The following is a 17,628-nucleotide window of genomic DNA, read 5'->3' on the forward strand; positions in this document are numbered from 1 at the left end:
TAAAACTATGGATACGGATGAGCGAACCCAAACTGCAAACTTTGCGAGTTCGGGTACCTGGACCCAAACCCGGACTTTCCCACTGAAGGTTCGGTGTTCGGGTGATTTTATTATTTTCCGTTATAACATGTTTATATCGGAAAGTAATAGCATTCTTAAGACAGAATGCAAAACAATATGGCCATTTAGGGGTTAAAAAAAACTTCGAGCTAACCCACTTGATCGCGCCGCAGCAGCTTCGTCTATCTTCACTGAATAGGACCTGCCAAAGGACCTGCGATGTGCGCGATGACGTCACCGCGCTCTCCCACGTTGTGATGTCATCACGCTTTCGCAGGTCCTTTGGCAGGTCCTCTTCCGTGGAGATGGAAGAAGCATGAGAAGAAGTGGATGAGGTGAGTGGATGTTATAACGGAAAATAATAAAATCACCCGAACACCGAACCCGAACTTCAGTGGAAAAGTTCGGGTCCGGGTACCTGAACTCGCAAAGTTCAGAACAAACATGAACTTTGCAGTTCGGGTTCGCTCATCCCGATCCATAGTGCTAAAATCATTTGTGCAATTTGCTGCTATCACTAGGGGAAGCTAAGCAGCTCACTGCGTACTAATTTATTATGAGTTGTTGTTTTTTTAACTCCTTAATGGCCATATTGTTTTGCATTCAGAATGCTATTATTTACCGATATAACCATGTTATAACGGAAAATAATAACGTGAAGTTCGGGGCCCATTGAGTTCAATGGAGTTCGGGTTCAGGGTCAAGTTCAGATAAAGTTCAGGCCCCGAACCCGAACTTTGACCTGAAGTTTGGACGAACCCAAACTTCCACGGGTTTGCTCATCCCTAACTATGGATCTATAGGGGATTTATGCTCTGTAGCTCCGGATCCTTATAAAGATATACAGGGAAATTAGTTTCGGTTTTTTTTGCTTTAAAAAGTGACAAATTGAGCTAAAAGGTTGCAAATTCTAAAAAAAAAACATTTCACAGACCGTGCTCGTATTGAAAACGTGGTTGTGGTTAACCAGAAGGGGCATAGCCTATAACTTTTAGACAGTTTTATTAGCACTAAAGTCAAAAATGTCCACACTTCAGGCGCCAATCTACTCCTGCCAGTTCATTTTCTGACTTTGGATGGTCCGAAAGGCAAAAAGTTTAAGAAGAGTGCGTCTTTTTAATAAATTTGGTTTAAATCACTCTAGTGCCCCTTTCTTAGTGATAAAGGGGTGTAAATGTCCACTTTTAACCCCCCTACCTCAACGTCCAAAATCATCTGCTGATTCAATTAAAGGGGTTTGGCCCATCTGGGACGTTAATGGGGTATTGACAGGATATGCCATCAGTTTCAGATAGGTTGCAGGTCCCACCTTTGGGACCCACTCCTATCTCAAGAACGGGACCCCAAGAGTACAGAAAGCGTACTGCTGTGGGACTTCCAAAAAGTGTGCTCGACTAACTTTGGAAATCCCACAGCAGTGAGGTCTCATTCTAGAGATAAGAGAGGGTCCCAGAGGTAGGACCTGCACCTGTCTGACATTACATCTCCCAGGTGGGCCAAACCCTTTCATTGAACGGTGCCTAGTAGCGCTGGGGTCCTAGGTTCGAATCCGACCAAGTACAACATCTGCATGGAGTTTGTATGTTTGCGGAGGTTTCCTCCGGGTTCTCCGGTTTGCTGCCGCATTCCAAAGACCTACCGATAGGGAACTTAGATTGTGAGCCCCATTGGGGACAGCGTGATGCTAATGTAGCGCTATATAACTGCATAAAATAAAAAAAATAAAAAAATATCAGCAGATGATCTTGGACTTTGAGGTGGGGCTAAAAAGTGGACATTGAAGTATTTTGTTGGCGTAATCACTCATTCCTTCTGCCTTCAGCACTATATAAGTATACGCCGTGTAAAAGGGTAAGGTATAATTATAATAGCTGAACATGGCGCAGCTCACAGCTAATAGCACCAGAGCCTTAATCATCCAGGCTGCCAAACGAAGGAAGATTCTAATATCATTAGGGCGGCACGCCCTTTCAGGACAGACAGATGCAGACCCAGAATTGCACAAGTGCAATAAACATCCTCTGTCTCCCAACACTTATATTTGGTGTCCGAGCTTGACTCCGTGATTATGCGCTTGCGCAGGATTTCTGCCGCCGCACTTGTGTTTTTGTATCATTAGCTTCTGTCTGTCCAAAAATATGTAGGAAGAAGATGTTAAATCACGTGGAGTTGGGAGCTTGTTTTTAAAGTTCGTCTTGCCCGAAGCTACTGCGACCTGAATTAGTAATTGTGCGTCTCCACTTAATCTACACACCCTGCTGCGCGGCTTCTAAGTGTCTGTATGGGGCGCACGCTGCTATTGATCTAGGTGAAGTGTCAAGTCTCGATGCAAGGATTTGTGTTACCAAGAGTATCCCTAAAGGAGTCCTCCGGTTTTATTAAAAGAAACTTCATGCAGCTTTCCATTAATTTATCATACTCTGCTTGCTGTCAGTGAATGGTATGTCTGATATGTATGAATGATATGCGAAAGAGGCCTTAGGCAAGGGGTCCTTCTTGTTCACATCCAGAGGCTGAAATCACAAACAGATCCCAGTATCGGCTACGATTTATCCGACGTAGACAGTCTTCCGTGAGCTAAGTCTCGTTCATACTATTGTATCCAGCTTTCTTAGGCTTCAAATGTTAGACCAGTGACAGAGTCTTCCGACTCTCTATACACATGCATGCTCGGCCTATGTTCAGCAAAAAATAATCTGCAGATAGCCTTACGTCAGTGATCTCCAACCTGTGGCTCTCTAGCAGTTGCAAAACTACAGCTCCCATCAGCAGGCTACGATTAGAATTGTAGTTTTGCAACAGCTGGAGATAATAATAATAACTGGTGTCTCTCCAGCTGTTGCAAAACCACAATTCCCATCATTCCTGGCTAGTCTAGCTGATATAGTTTTGCAACAGCTAGAGAGCCCCAATAAATGAAGTAAAGCCATCTTCAGATTCTTATTTAAGCTAAACATAGGCCGAGCATGCATCAGGGCATGATGGGCATTGTAGTTCTGCAACAGCTGGAGAGCCACCGGTTGGGGAACATTGGCTTACTTAGATCTCATGCACACAATACAGATCAGATATGGATGATACTAATCCGCAGCAACACAGCAACCCATAGAAATCTTTGGGTCCATAATGTTTTCCTATGAAAATGTTCCTCACAGTAAGGCCTCTTTCACACAACCGTATGGGTTTTTCAGTGTTTTGCGGTCCATTTAAACGGATCCATTGTTCCGTTTTTTGTTTCCGTTGTGTTTACGTTTCCGTTCCGTTTTTCCATTCTGTTTTTCCGTATGGCATATACAGTATACAGTAATTTCAAAGAAAAAATTGGGCTGGGCATAACATTTTCAATAGATGGCTCCGCAAAAAACGGAACGGATACGGAAGACATACGGATGCATTTCCGTATGTGTTCCATTTTTTTTTGCAGACCCATTGACTTGAATGGAGCCACGGAACGTGATTTGCGGGCAATAATAGGACATGTTCTATCTTTTAACGGAACGGAAATACGGAAACGGAATGCATACGGAGTACATTCCGTTTTTTTTGCGGAACCATTGAAATGAATGGTTCCGTATACGGACCGTATACGGAACGCAAAAAACGGCCCACAAAATGGAAAAAAAAACGGTCGTGTGAAAGAGGCCTAAGGCTCCATTCACACGTCCGCAATGTGTTTTGCGGATACACGGAGCCACGGATCCGCAAAACACGGAAAGAATATGCCTGTTCTTGTCCACAATTGCGGACAAGAATAGGACATGTTCTATTTTTTTGCGGAAACGGAAGCACGGATGCAGAAGTGCGGATCCGCAAATGTGGATGCGGACAGCACATTCCGGCCCCATTGAAAATGAATGGGTCTGCACCCGTTCCGAAAAATTGCGGAACGGATGCGGATCCATTTTGCGGACGTGTGAATGGACCCTTAGGGTATATTCACACATGGCAGACATTTCTGCGACTAAATATCAGCTCCATATATCTGACTGAGGCGGCTTCTGCGGCAAACACATGGATTTCTGCAAACTCCATCCAGATGAACGGAACATTGGCAGAGAAATGTCCGCAACCAATCTACCGTGTGAATTTCATCTCATGCTGTAGTATGGAGGAGGCATCGCTACTAGATAAGAATATAGAGCAAGAGAGAGACAGGACAGAGATTTGTTTGCATCTCATCTAAAAAATAAATAAAAATGTTTACATTCACTCACAACAAGCAGAGATCTTGAAATATGGACTATTAGAGCATTGCTGAAATTCTCATTATACAGCGATTAAGCTTTATTTTCTATTGAAACTGTAAAATCTAACAATAAAAATCAGCCGTACGTTAAAGTCAATGAGGAATTTTAAGCATTTCATTTGTTTTGTGAGTCGGCTAATTGCAGGGGTCGCCGGGCTGCCGGTCTTCAAGTCTTTGATGTAAGATTAATTCCAAATTAGAAGAAACTGAAAATATTGGAACATTTGGCCCATTGTAGTCAGTAATCCTCTCTGAATGGCCCTAGGATGGTTCATATTTATTAGCGCCTTGTAGTCTGAGCAGGAAGCATTAGATGGTTTGACTCCGGCTGTGTCCTGCGTTAATGGCGTTTTTTAGTTTTTATTCCTAGAATGTTTAGATTGAAATTAAATACATTTTAATAAAATAATAATAATTAAAAAAATATGGCATTGTAATGCCCTGTGTTGCTCCATATTCAATCGGATCCGCTCTGGTACAATACAGAGCCCTGCAGGTCCATACAGAGACCCGTAGGCCATATGCCCAGGGGTGCACCTAGCCTTTGCGCTGCCTGAGGCAAAAACTAAAACGGTGCTCAAACCCCCCAATGACAATTTCTTTACCTAACCGCTTCCCTCCTGCCATACTGTTAAAGGGGTTCTCCGGGAATTAAGAAAATGAAAATATTTAAATATTACTTTATTATAAATATATTCTTAAATACCTTTCATTATTTATAATGGCTCGTTTTGTCTGGGGAGCAATCATCAGGGGAAACAAAATGGCAGCTGTCCCATTAGTTCACACAAAACCTGTCCTGATCACACATGAGGACACGTTACTTTACAACACCGAGGTAATGAGCTGCCTCATCCTCCTCTGTGCTCTGCTTGTCAGGGGTTATGATCCTGAATACAGATGATAAGAACTTTAGCTGAATCTCTGGGGAATTTAGTTCATGAGGAGACATGAAGTACAGTAATGGTAATGGAGACTGCATACAAATGATGCTGCTCATAGCTACACCCCACAATCCTCTCATGTCTCCTCATCATCTCCATTCCCCCAGAGATTCACCTGTATTCAGGATCATGATTCCTGACAAGTAGAGCAGAGAGGAGGATGAGGCAGCACTATGGCTCATTGTGGTGAAGTAACTTGTCCGTCTGTGTGATTAGGACGGGTTTTGTGTGTACTGATAGGACGGCGGCCATTTTATTTCTCCTAATGATTGCTCCCTAGACAAAACAAGCCATTCTAAGTAATGAAAGGCATTTGTGAATATATTTATTATAAAATAATATTTAAGTATTTTTTTATTATTTTTTTATTCCTGGAGAACCCCTTTAAAGACATACTGGGAAAACATTGCATACAGCGATATAAAACATACATAGTAATGCAGCGCCACATTGTGCTTCCCAATACTATACTGCCGAAACATAATCCTCCTTCCTCTGCCCCTCCCCTCCTTGCCCCTACCTGGTGCTGCCTGAGGAAATCGCCTCACCTCGCCTCATTGGTGGTGCACCCCTGCACACGGTACTACCAGAGAAGAATACCTCTATCATATGGCATCTAATGAAGCCCACCACAATTTTTATTCCAGAGCCTCCATATGCATCCGTATAAAATTGGAGGCTGTGGCGCCACATTATGGCTCTGTGCGAAGCTCAAGGGAGGTTCAGACATTATCAGTTATGAAAGCTCCATCAAAAGAGCTACTGTAATAACAGGCCAGGCCATGTCTACAGTGCCGGGAGCAACAAAAAGGAGCTGGTCTAAGGTAACTAAGCCACCCATTGTGTGAACAGGAAGAATATGGGAGCGTAGCAATAACAGTCTGTAGTGATGGTTTCCATTAGATATCAAGCTGACCATAAATAATGTTGGCTTGGATAGTGGTAAATCCCAGGACAAGAATGGGACCGGACATTATTTCTGGCCAGTCATCAAACATAGAGAAGATGCAGTCAAGCCCAAATGAATGGTATCAGAGAAGTAGACCTTGTCATTTCAAGACCGCTATCGCCCCATCCTCATTCTGTTTCAGACCAAGGGTCCTTTTACAAGGGGCAATCACGGTCCCAAATGAGCACAGATTGATGATATACATGTGAAACGGCTTGCTCGTTTAAATGGCCTATTCACACAGACCGATGCTAAGTCAATGAGGGGATGAATGATCGTTATTACGATTATTTGTCCACCATTTAGTTTACGTATTGTTGGCAGTAGATCCCCAATTACACAGGACGATGAGCTGCCGACAAAACAATTTTTGGTGCCGAATCCAAGAGGTGTTCAACTGACAAACAAGCTCGTTAGTTCATTGGGTGCCTCATTTACATGGGCCAATAGTCGGAAACGAGTGTTCGTACGAACAATAATTCCAGATAAATGGCCCGGTGATCTCCAAGTGTATAAATGATAATGAGTAACAGAGGAACAGGTGCCTTCTACTGGAAGTTGAATCTAGTTTAAGGCCCCATTCAGATAGATGTAATTTGGGGCTGGACGCATTTTGGCATACGTATCTCAGCCGAAATTTCCGGTCTGGAAATTGAGGCCAAAACACTCCGTAAACATTAGATATCTGCACAGCTTATTATATCCAAAGTAAAGATTAGGATCTTCATCTTATTTTCCCCCATGGCAGACATTGGGGCACTGTCTATAGGTATTGGATTGTTGGCAGATCCTAATGATATTAGTAGGTCCCACCAAGAAAGGTCAAGTTTTAGGCTGGGTTCACATACACCAATCTGTCTTAACACTAAAACTACCTGCCTGATATTGTGAAGACCCTCCTATTGCCACCAAAACAACTCTAACCTGTCAAGGTATGGACTCCACAAGATCTCTAAAGGTGTCTTCTGTGGAATTGCACCATACAGGCTAGACTTCACTTCCCACATGCATCAGTAAGTCTTGGGTGCCCATTACCTTGTTGTAGGTTCTTTGGTGGGTACCAGGAACACACCACAAAACCTGCAATTTTGGATATGTTCTGAACCAACTGACAACTTGGTCCTTGTCAAAGTCACTCAGATTCTTCCACTTGCCTTTATTTCCTACTTACAACACATCAAATTCAAGAACCAACTGCTGCCTAAGATATCCATTTGCCTTGACAGGTGCCATTGTCATGAGATAGTTCGTATTATTCACTTGATCTATCATTGGTTTTGATGTTGAGCTGACCGATGCATATAGAAGAGGCCAAACTTGATATCCAGCATAGATTATGCAGCTATTGAAAGTTGGATATTCTGCAATGAGAATATAATAGGTGGCACCTACCTTGTGCATTATTCATTTTCTGTTTATATTATTTTATTACAAGCTCATAAGCAAAAGTCTTTACTCGATCCAATACACCACGCATCATATTACGAAAGTGCTTGGAAGGTTTTCCTATTCCTGCATCGCCTGGACTAGAATAAGCCTTGGGTTTGTTTGAGAGGTGTAGTCTCTGTGTGCTGTACTAATATTTACATACCCTCAGGTTTGAGCGTGTCCCATTTTTGCCACATGGCTTCAGTGTACAGAGTAGTAGTGCCTTGGAGAACATATTTTGTTTTAAGACAAGGCTTCATATGTATATATTTAGGAGTGAGACAAGTACAGATGTGTCTGTCAGGCTATGCAGAGTAATACAAGACCAAGTTTTATGTATTATACAAGTGGTCACCAACCTGGAGCTTTCCATTTTTTGCAATACAACAACTCTCATCGTATCTTGATCCTACTGGGAAGAATGGAGGTGTAGTAGTATGACCCAGTGCCATGAGGAAGGTTGCATTTTGATTTTTCTTTTGGTTATCCTCTACTTTTTACAGAGACCTTTTGTGTTGTTCTAGTTCTACTTGAGCTTCCATCATACATCATCTTGAATATCTGAACCGTATGTCAAAGTGGGAAGAGTCCTCCAAGATAACAAGTGGTCTACGAGAATGCTTAGAAAAGAGTCTAGAATACTTTTTACTACCTTCTCTAGCTAGCGATACACATTAGATGTATGTAGGCCAAATCTGCTGATTTTGGCTAGACCAGCCAACCATCTAATAATAGATGGTCTAGCCGACTCTTCCACCATGACGTATGTCAAGGGAAAGAAGGATATGGCTCTTGGATTTCAACACGCCTAATCCTTTTGTTCTCGCTAGATGGGCCACCACTAGAGGAGCCTGGCACCAGCTTACTTCACCCTCACAATTTATATATTGGGTCAGTCGCAAGACCTATCGGCCAAATGACGCCTGCCTTTATCATGTGTACACCATCTTGGCCCAAGCAAGAAGCTTCATTGACCATGTCCAAAGAAGCAATGATCAATTGCTGTTTTTATAGTCATAAGTCCTGATCTAAAACCACAATGATACTATGAGAAGTGCAAAACTTACCAACATCCTGCACCCCAGGCCAGGAAACCTTCCACCCACATCTACTCTTGTGTGGAGGAAGAAAAGTAACAACCCATGGGTGCTACCAAATGTTGCAATAACTATCACCCGCTGCTACATATAAGGCATCATCAATGTCAAAATACTGGAGAACCCTTTTAAGGTCTCTAATAAACCTTGCCGCTCTATTTATTCCCCAAGAGGTCAATGAAAATTGCATCCAAGACCTTTAGTGTCTGTTGTGTTAAAATGTGAGTTTGCCCATTATGTAGCATCCTGTGATTGATTAACCTGATATCAAGTGCAAAAACCAGTATGGTGGCCCAAGTGACAAATGCTTCTTCATTAGAGGCGTTCTGTGGTGTCAGCACATGCCTTCCCAGCAGGGAACTGTTGTTCTGGTGACTACCAGGCTCCTGTATGGACAAGACAAACATAATAAACACAAGTTTGGAGTCAGAAATAGCACGGGATGGCAGCTTTACAATGGGCATCCTTGTCTCCCCCTTGGAACATGTGTCACTTCCAGAGCAGAATAAACACAGGCCCCTGTCTCCTGGAGGAATCTGTGTTGTTACAGTAGAGGATGGGTCTCAGCCTCCTCATAAGTCTCCTTCATCATTGGCAGCCCTGTAAATCAGGTTCTGGAGACTTCCTGATCTTATATAGAGTCATATGGCAGCTATAAAATCCCATACGTCAGCCAGAGAACTTAAAAAAAAATTGTAACGCAAACCGCTCAAAAATCAGAAATTCGTGTTCTTCTGTCAAGTTATTAATATCTGATATCCCTTTCTGAGGCTGGGTGACAACCCATATGGCCACTATTACATCTTCTGTGAGGATTTTGATGCAGTTTTTCAATTTCCCAATTGAGAAAAATTCTATTTATTACGTATATAAGAGAATTTTCATCCTGCCTGACTACATTGTGCCCTGAATTGTATTTTCCAGGCCCATCATCTATTTTTAAAGAGCTTCTCCGGGCTACAGATATTGATGACCTGTGTTTAGGATAGGTCATCAATATCAGATCGGTGGCCATCCGCTGTTTGGGGCAGCCGCAGAGCCGGATACGATACGGTATTCTGAGCTGGAGGCAAACAGCTCCATACACTGTGCAGTGGCCGTGCCGGGGTATTGCAGCTAAGCTCCTATTCAAGTGGATGGGAGCTGAGCTTCACTACAGCGGTGCCTTTTGCTTCCGCTCTGTTACTTTCCGACAAAACAGCTGATCAGTGGGGGTGCTGGTTGTCGGACCCCCACCGATCCGATATTGATGACCTATCCTGAGGATATCTGTAGCCTGGAGAACTACGGTAAATATAGGTCAATAAAAGTTGTAGTCAGCCACCCTCAGTTCCTTGACCTTTGGTTACGCAATTCTAGTTATGACGCGTTGTTTCGACCATGTCAGCCAATCAATGGCCCTATCAGTGATGTCACTGTGAGGTCCAAATGTCACCACGGTTGCTGGTAAGTGTCTGCCAAGGTCACAAAGGACACATACTGGCAGTAGTTCTAATTTTTAAGGGACCGTCCTTCAAATTGAACCCCAAAAAGGGTGGCATTTGCATTAATTTGGCTTACGGGGACATTAGAGTGAGCATTTTTTGGGGGCGTTATTATACAGAATGGCTGTGACATAACATAATCTGTGACTTGGGATTCAAATATTAGTATGTATGGGAATCATATTTAATAAAAAATCTTTAGTATTTTTGTGAAAATTTAATTTCCTTAATTTAAGCTATTGATAAGTGGGTAATGCAAATGTTAAATGTGATGCTTGACAAATTTATTACAAGCCAAAGCCCACATTTTCTATAAATATATATTTTTTAAATATCTAAAATTTCTGAGCTACATTTTTTGTTTCTGGTCGTTTTCCCCGCCCTCTGTTTGGGATTTCTCTCTGACTTGTTTTACCTTGGGGTCAGACTGTGTTTAGTGCTAGTCGGAGATTTATTAGAGTCGATACCGCTGCAGGAGCGGGATCTGTAACATTTTTAAAATTCCAGAATGGGGGGACTGATTACAAAAACTATTGTAAAGGATCTATCAAATTGTGCATTATAAACCACTTCATCCCCTCTGATGGGCTGCGTCTAGAAGGACGGCCGACGTGTCTACTCCAGCTCTAAATATTTCCATTGTAAGAACGGATTTACAGATAATCTTCACTAAAAAAACATATTTTTGCCTCTTTTGGTCAAAAGGAACCTGGTCTGTGAATAAATAACTATAATAGAGGAAGGCCGGAATTATCGTCTCATAGATCACATTGGTGAAGTTTGTGGTTTTGATCCGAAACCGATTTCCAGAATGTAAGGGCTCTTAAGAACGCTCTGACCCCCTTGGGTACAGCCCAGAGATTTCCATTCAGTATCACCGAGCAGAGCCAAAGGAGGCTTAAGAGCTTTATAGGGGTCTTAATTTCTGGAAATCAATGGTGGCCCCCACATCCCAATGTGCCCTCCCTATAATCCAGCCTTGGTGGTCACCGACTTCACCAGTGCCCCGTCCTTGTGATATGTAATATTACTGTTCTTGTAGTCATCAGGTATTATTCAGCTTGACTATCATGATTTTATCATGGAGGTGGTAGTATTAAGTCACTGTATGTCATTATTATTCAGTTACTGTATGGCAGTATTTTTAGTGGTGTTAAGTTTAGTTATTATATGGGGTATGATGTAATTACTGTATGGTGGTATTATATAGGCACTGTATAGTAGTATTATTTATCTACGGTATGGCAGTATTATTCAGCCATTATATTGTGGTTTTTTTTTAGCTACTGTATGACAGTATTATTCAGTCATTATATTGTGGTAATTTTTAGCCACTGTATGGCAGTATTATTCAGTCATTATATTATTTAGCCACTGTATGGCAGTATTATTCAGTCATTATATTATTTAGCCACTGTATGACAGTGTTATTCAGTCATTATAGTGTAGTATTATTTAGTCACTGCATAGCAGTATTATTCAGTCATTATATGGTGGTATTATTTAGCCGCTGTCTGGCAGTATTATTCAGTCACTGTATGGCAGTATTTTTAGTTGTGGTATTATTTAGCTATTATATGCAGTATTATTTAATCACTGTTTCGTGGTATTTAGGCACTGTATAGCAGTATTATTCAGCCACTGTATGGCAGTATTATTCAGTCATTACATTGTGGTATTATTCAGCCACTGTATGACAGTATTATTCAACCACTGTATGGCAGTATTATTCAGTCATTATATTGTGGTATTTTTTAGCCACTGTATGGCAGTATTATTCAGTCATTATATCATTTAGCCACTGTATGACAGTGTTATTCAGTCATTATAGTGTAGTATTATTTAGTCACTGCATAGCAGTATTATTCAGTCATTATATGGTGGTATTATTTAGCCGCTGTCTGGCAGTATTATTCAGTCACTGTATGGCAGTATTTTTAGTTGTGGTATTATTTAATCACTGTTTCGTGGTATTTAGGCACTGTATGGCAGTAATATTCAGTCATTACATTGGGGTATTATTCAGCCACTGTATGGCAGTATTATTCAGTCATTACATTGTGGTATTATTCAGCCACTGTATGGCAGCATTATTCAGTCATTACATTGTGGTATTATTCAGCCACTGTATGGCAGTATTATTCAGTCATTACATTGTGGTATTATTCAGCCACTGTATGGCAGTATTATTCAGTCATTACATTGTGGTATTATTCAGCCACTGTATGGCAGTATTATTCAGTCATTACATTGTGGTATTATTCAGCCACTGTATGGCAGTATTATTCAGTCATTACATTGTGGTATTATTCAGCCACTGTATGGCAGTATTATTCAGTCATTATATTGTGGTAATTTTTAGCCACTGTATGGCAGTATTATTCAGTCATTATATTATTTAGCCACTGTATGACAGTGTTATTCAGTCATTATAGTGTAGTATTATTTAGTCACTGCATAGCAGTATTATTCAGTCATTATATGGTGGTATTATTTAGCCGCTGTCTGGCAGTATTATTCAGTCACTGTATGGCAGTATTTTTAGTTGTGGTATTATTTAATCACTGTTTCGTGGTATTTAGGCACTGTATGGCAGTAATATTCAGTCATTACATTGGGGTATTATTCAGCCACTGTATGGCAGTATTATTCAGTCATTACATTGTGGTATTATTCAGCCACTGTATGGCAGCATTATTCAGTCATTACATTGTGGTATTATTCAGCCACTGTATGGCAGTATTATTCAGTCATTACATTGTGGTATTATTCAGCCACTGTATGGCAGTATTATTCAGTCATTACATTGTGGTATTATTCAGCCACTGTATGGCAGTATTATTCAGTCATTACATTGTGGTATTATTCAGCCACTGTATGGCAGTATTATTCAGTCATTACATTGTGGTATTATTCAGCCACTGTATGGCAGTATTATTCAGTCATTATATTGTGGTAATTTTTAGCCACTGTATGGCAGTATTATTCAGTCATTATATTATTTAGCCACTGTATGACAGTGTTATTCAGTCATTATAGTGTAGTATTATTTAGTCACTGCATAGCAGTATTATTCAGTCATTATATGGTGGTATTATTTAGCCGCTGTCTGGCAGTATTATTCAGTCACTGTATGGCAGTATTTTTAGTTGTGGTATTATTTAATCACTGTTTCGTGGTATTTAGGCACTGTATGGCAGTATTATTCAGTCATTACATTGTGGTATTATTCAGCCACTGTATGGCAGCATTATTCAGTCATTACATTGTGGTATTATTCAGCCACTGTATGGCAGTATTATTCAGTCATTACATTGTGGTATTATTCAGCCACTGTATGGCAGTATTATTCAGTCATTACATTGTGGTATTATTCAGCCACTGTATGGCAGTATTATTCAGTCATTACATTGTGGTATTATTCAGCCACTGTATGGCAGTATTATTCAGTCATTACATTGTGGTATTATTCAGCCACTGTATGGCAGTATTATTCAGCCACTGTATGGCAGTATTATTCAGCCACTGTATGGCAGTATTATTCAGTCATTACATTGTGGTATTATTCAGCCACTGTATGGCAGTATTATTCAGTCATTGCATTGTGGTATTATTTAGCCGCTATCTGGCAGTATTATTCAGTCACTGTATGGCAGTCTTTTTAGTTGTGGTATTATTTAATCACTGTTTCGTGGTATTTAGGCACTGTATGGCAGTATTATTCAGTCACTGTATGGCAGTATTATTCAGCCACTGTATGGCAGTATTATTCAGCCACTGTATGGCAGTATTATTCAGCCACTGTATGACAGTATTATTCAGTCATTACATTGTGGTATTATTCAGCCACTGTATGGCAGTATTATTCAGTCATGAATAATCAAAGCAACTTCAGTTGCAGCAAATCAGATGATAATGAAATTGTTTGGCAAAGCTGGTTAATAACTAGTGGGGTTAACACCCGGCTTTACCAGATTCCAGAATGACAAAAGCTGCCTAAGGGCTCATGCACACAACCGTGCTTTTTGTCCGCGTCCGATCCGCATTTTTTTACAGGTCAGATGGGGACCCATTCACTTTAATGTATGTCTGTTCAGCGGCCCCGCAAAACAATAGAACATGTCCTATACTTGTGAAACGCACATGGCCGGCATCCATGTTTTGTGGATCCGCAATTATGGCTACGGTCGTATGCAGGAGCCCTAATTATGTAGTAATGCACCCCCAATACTGTATGAGGTGAGGACGTAAGTAGTCAGATTTGTCATTCAGGATGCTAGGAAAGCTGGGTGACAACTTCAATATTATTGATTGCCCAGTTTGTAAAGAACGTCTGAACATGACTTGATGATTTTTATACTTTTTTTATTTTGGATTATTTTTGTGGTTGGAGGATTTTTTATTTTTTTACTTTTTGCTTTGTACTCTTTCGCTGTCTGCTGCTGTGTTAGTTTGCAGTCCGTCTTAGCAGTCAGAGGTGCACGTAACCTCATTTTATTGTACCTTTGTCACCTGAACCTTGAAATCCGAGACTGTGGTGTGAATGAAAGATGCCCTCGGTCATTAGTTATTCATCTCCTGCCAGGAAAAACAAACTGTAGTTTTTCTACTTGTCTTTGTTTTGCTATAGTGATGAAAATGCAAGAAAAGATCTGAAGATTCTGCCAGCTCTGCCCACCAGGACGCTACAGGAACACCCGTCACTTACCTACTGGTAGGTACACACGATGCTACTCATCCCATACTGTGCCTGGATACTACTCCGTCATATGGAGCTGTTTACTATCGTAGCGGATCAGATTACTGGAGTAGATGTGTATCATTGAGTGTTACCTTCATAGATAATCATTCAGTCTTATATTACCATGGGCTTAGTTATGTTGGGTGCAGACATAGCAGATGCACCAGTGCCCGTGCTGCCAAAGGAGGTCCAAAGGCCCCACCGCCACTTATGAAGACGCCACTTTGTAGGTCGGAGTCATGTTATGAATTTTGTATTGGGTCTAGGAGCTTCAGGTCAGTCCTCTGTGTGCTACATTTGTAATGTATAGAATATTACGTGCTGGCCGTTCAACTGATTGGCTGATCAGGCAGTGCACGGACAGGCTGGACCAGCCAGATCAGTAGCCGCTCTTCCATAGTAGCCCCCCTCAGGGGTGTAACCAGAAAGTACTGGGCAAATTTTTGAATGGGGTCCTCCACAGCAACTTCTTTGCAACACCCTTTTCCCGTGCTACCCCCACTCCTGTGGCTAGTCAAGATCGCACAAGGCGGCCGTTCCGTCCATTTCCTACAGCAGGCATGGCCAACCTGCGGCTCTCTAGCTGTTGTAAAACTACAACTCCCACCATGCCCTGCTGTAGGCTGATAGCTGTAGACTGTCCGGGCATGATGGGAGTTGTAGTTTTGCAACAGCTGGAGAGCCTCAGGTTGGCCATCCCTGTCCTACAGTGTCACTGTATATAGTCATTGTAGAATACTGTTGAGGGGGCCCTGACAATAAAATCTTTTAGTCCTCCTCCTGGGTGGGCCCCTTCTGAGTTCGGGCCCCAAATCAGTCACTTCTCCTGCTACCCCCCTGGCCCCCCTCAATGACCTCTATAAGCCCTAATTGGTCATTTGAATAGTGAGACCTTCCCTTTAAATCAATATGTTGTAAAAAAATATATATAAAAATCTTCTTTCTAATAAACTGCCTAATATGTTTTAATTTTATAACCTTTGCTTGCTGTCAGTGAATGGAAGCATTCTTGTTAACCTCCAGGGCCTGAAAGTTTCTTACAATTGGATCCTGTCTAAGCAATTATCCCAGGAAAAAAAAAAAAAAATTCAAATCCAATTATGAGATCCTTTTTTCCCTCCCACTCGTTCACGATGGGACTGCACTGCAATACCGAATACAGCTCAAGGACAAGGGAGATGTTGTGTCTGGGGGGAAAAAAACTATCTTCAATATTTTACATACAGTTTCTTAGATGAAAGGGTTATCCCACGGAAAACTGCACAATGAAGAGGGCATTGCAAATGAAGCATGATCGCCATATGCACGTAATAAAAATATTGTTTGCTCTTAATGTACATTACATTTTCCTCTCTGGTAGCGCCCCCTGCTGTTTATCCTTCTGGTCCACCTTCTCCTGCATTCAGAGGTGGACGGACATGCTCAGTAGCTTCACTGCTTTCAGTGCAGGCGTAGTGATGTTATAGTAAAGTGGCCCAGACGTCTTTCATTCATTCATCCCTACTTGTAAATTCATAGAAATATAGAGCTCTATCTCTCTCTAGAAAGAGAAGGAAATTGTAAGGGGCCTTACATACCATATGTATCTCTGGGGCTACGTATGAGGGATTATTTTATATACAGAGGAGGAAAGAGTTAACAAGAGCAACCTTGAGAGATGCTGGTGCTTGATTGTCTCCTAGGAGCCGCTGACCTCCCACAGAAAGGGAAGTTCTGCCAATAAGAGAGTAAAAAGGAGTATTAACTTCGTCGGTAACCCCTTTAAACGTCATTGCTCAAAGCAGGATTTATGGTCTGATTCACATGAGGTGAAAAAATGTGACAGTTGAGGCATTATTGCTGTGTGCCGCAATGTGCTAAAAAAGCTGTGATTTCAACATGTGATCTTTATTATATTCTTCACCTTTATTATAACCGGAAATTGCTTTTCGTCTCTAGTGAGGATCGAGTAATCGAACATTGCAAGAAGTTAAAAGGTGTCACTAGAGGACAAGCCATAGTGCGGTAAGACGTTCATGTGCAGCTCTACCATATACATATATATACTGTGTATATAAAATATTGCAGGTGTAGCGCTGTTGGCCCCCTAATGGTCAGCGGGTCACCAGAGGAATCGCTATGAATGCCCTAACCCAAATTACTTTGTGCCCATGCGAGTACTGCCTTGACGCACTGGGTCGTCCTCGTAGTAGCTGTCCGCTCTGACTACTGGAGGGATAGGGATCCCCCTATATAATTGCTTTATATACCCTACCATTGTTATTATACATTGGCTGGGTAGTGGAGCAAACCACTGGAACTATGGTGACAGGCACTGCCATTTTTCTGTACACCAAGCGTGTTCACAGATAAGAGTATGGTATCCATACATGGGGTAATGTGTGAAGATGCTCTGTCTACTGACAGCATAGGACATAAGTGTCTGATCATCGGGGGTCCCGATTCCTTTTCTTCAATGGAGCTGTGGCCAAGTGTATCGTCTTCTGTTTGGAAGGAGCATGGCGCTGCCACTCTAGTCAAACGCTTTGGGACTGCTGGAGATAGCCGAGTTCTCAGGCTATGACAGTCCCATAGACTTTGAATGAAGCAGCAGTGCACATCCTCTGTTGCCAGGTTCATTTTAGACGGAAGGGCTCAAGAACCACCATTTGTACGAGACCCCAAAAATGACACCCTCCT

The 17,628-nt window shown here is 41.6% G+C and overlaps 1 protein-coding gene across 2 annotated transcripts in view; it reads left to right on the top strand.

The window, feature by feature from the left end:
• The window catches only part of FRMD4B (FERM domain containing 4B), a 211,638-nt gene that overhangs the window by 151,978 nt on the left and 42,032 nt on the right, over positions 1-17,628 (top strand). For both annotated transcript variants that reach the window (XM_044301976.1, XM_044301975.1), the window contains exons 8-9: positions 14,839-14,922; positions 16,888-16,953. In XM_044301976.1, the coding sequence (XP_044157911.1) occupies positions 14,839-14,922; positions 16,888-16,953 (150 nt within the window). The remainder of the gene's footprint in view (positions 1-14,838; positions 14,923-16,887; positions 16,954-17,628) is intronic.

Source organism: Bufo gargarizans, chromosome 7 (genome assembly GCF_014858855.1).
Source record: "Bufo gargarizans isolate SCDJY-AF-19 chromosome 7, ASM1485885v1, whole genome shotgun sequence".
In the NCBI taxonomy this organism is placed as follows: domain Eukaryota; kingdom Metazoa; phylum Chordata; class Amphibia; order Anura; family Bufonidae; genus Bufo; species Bufo gargarizans.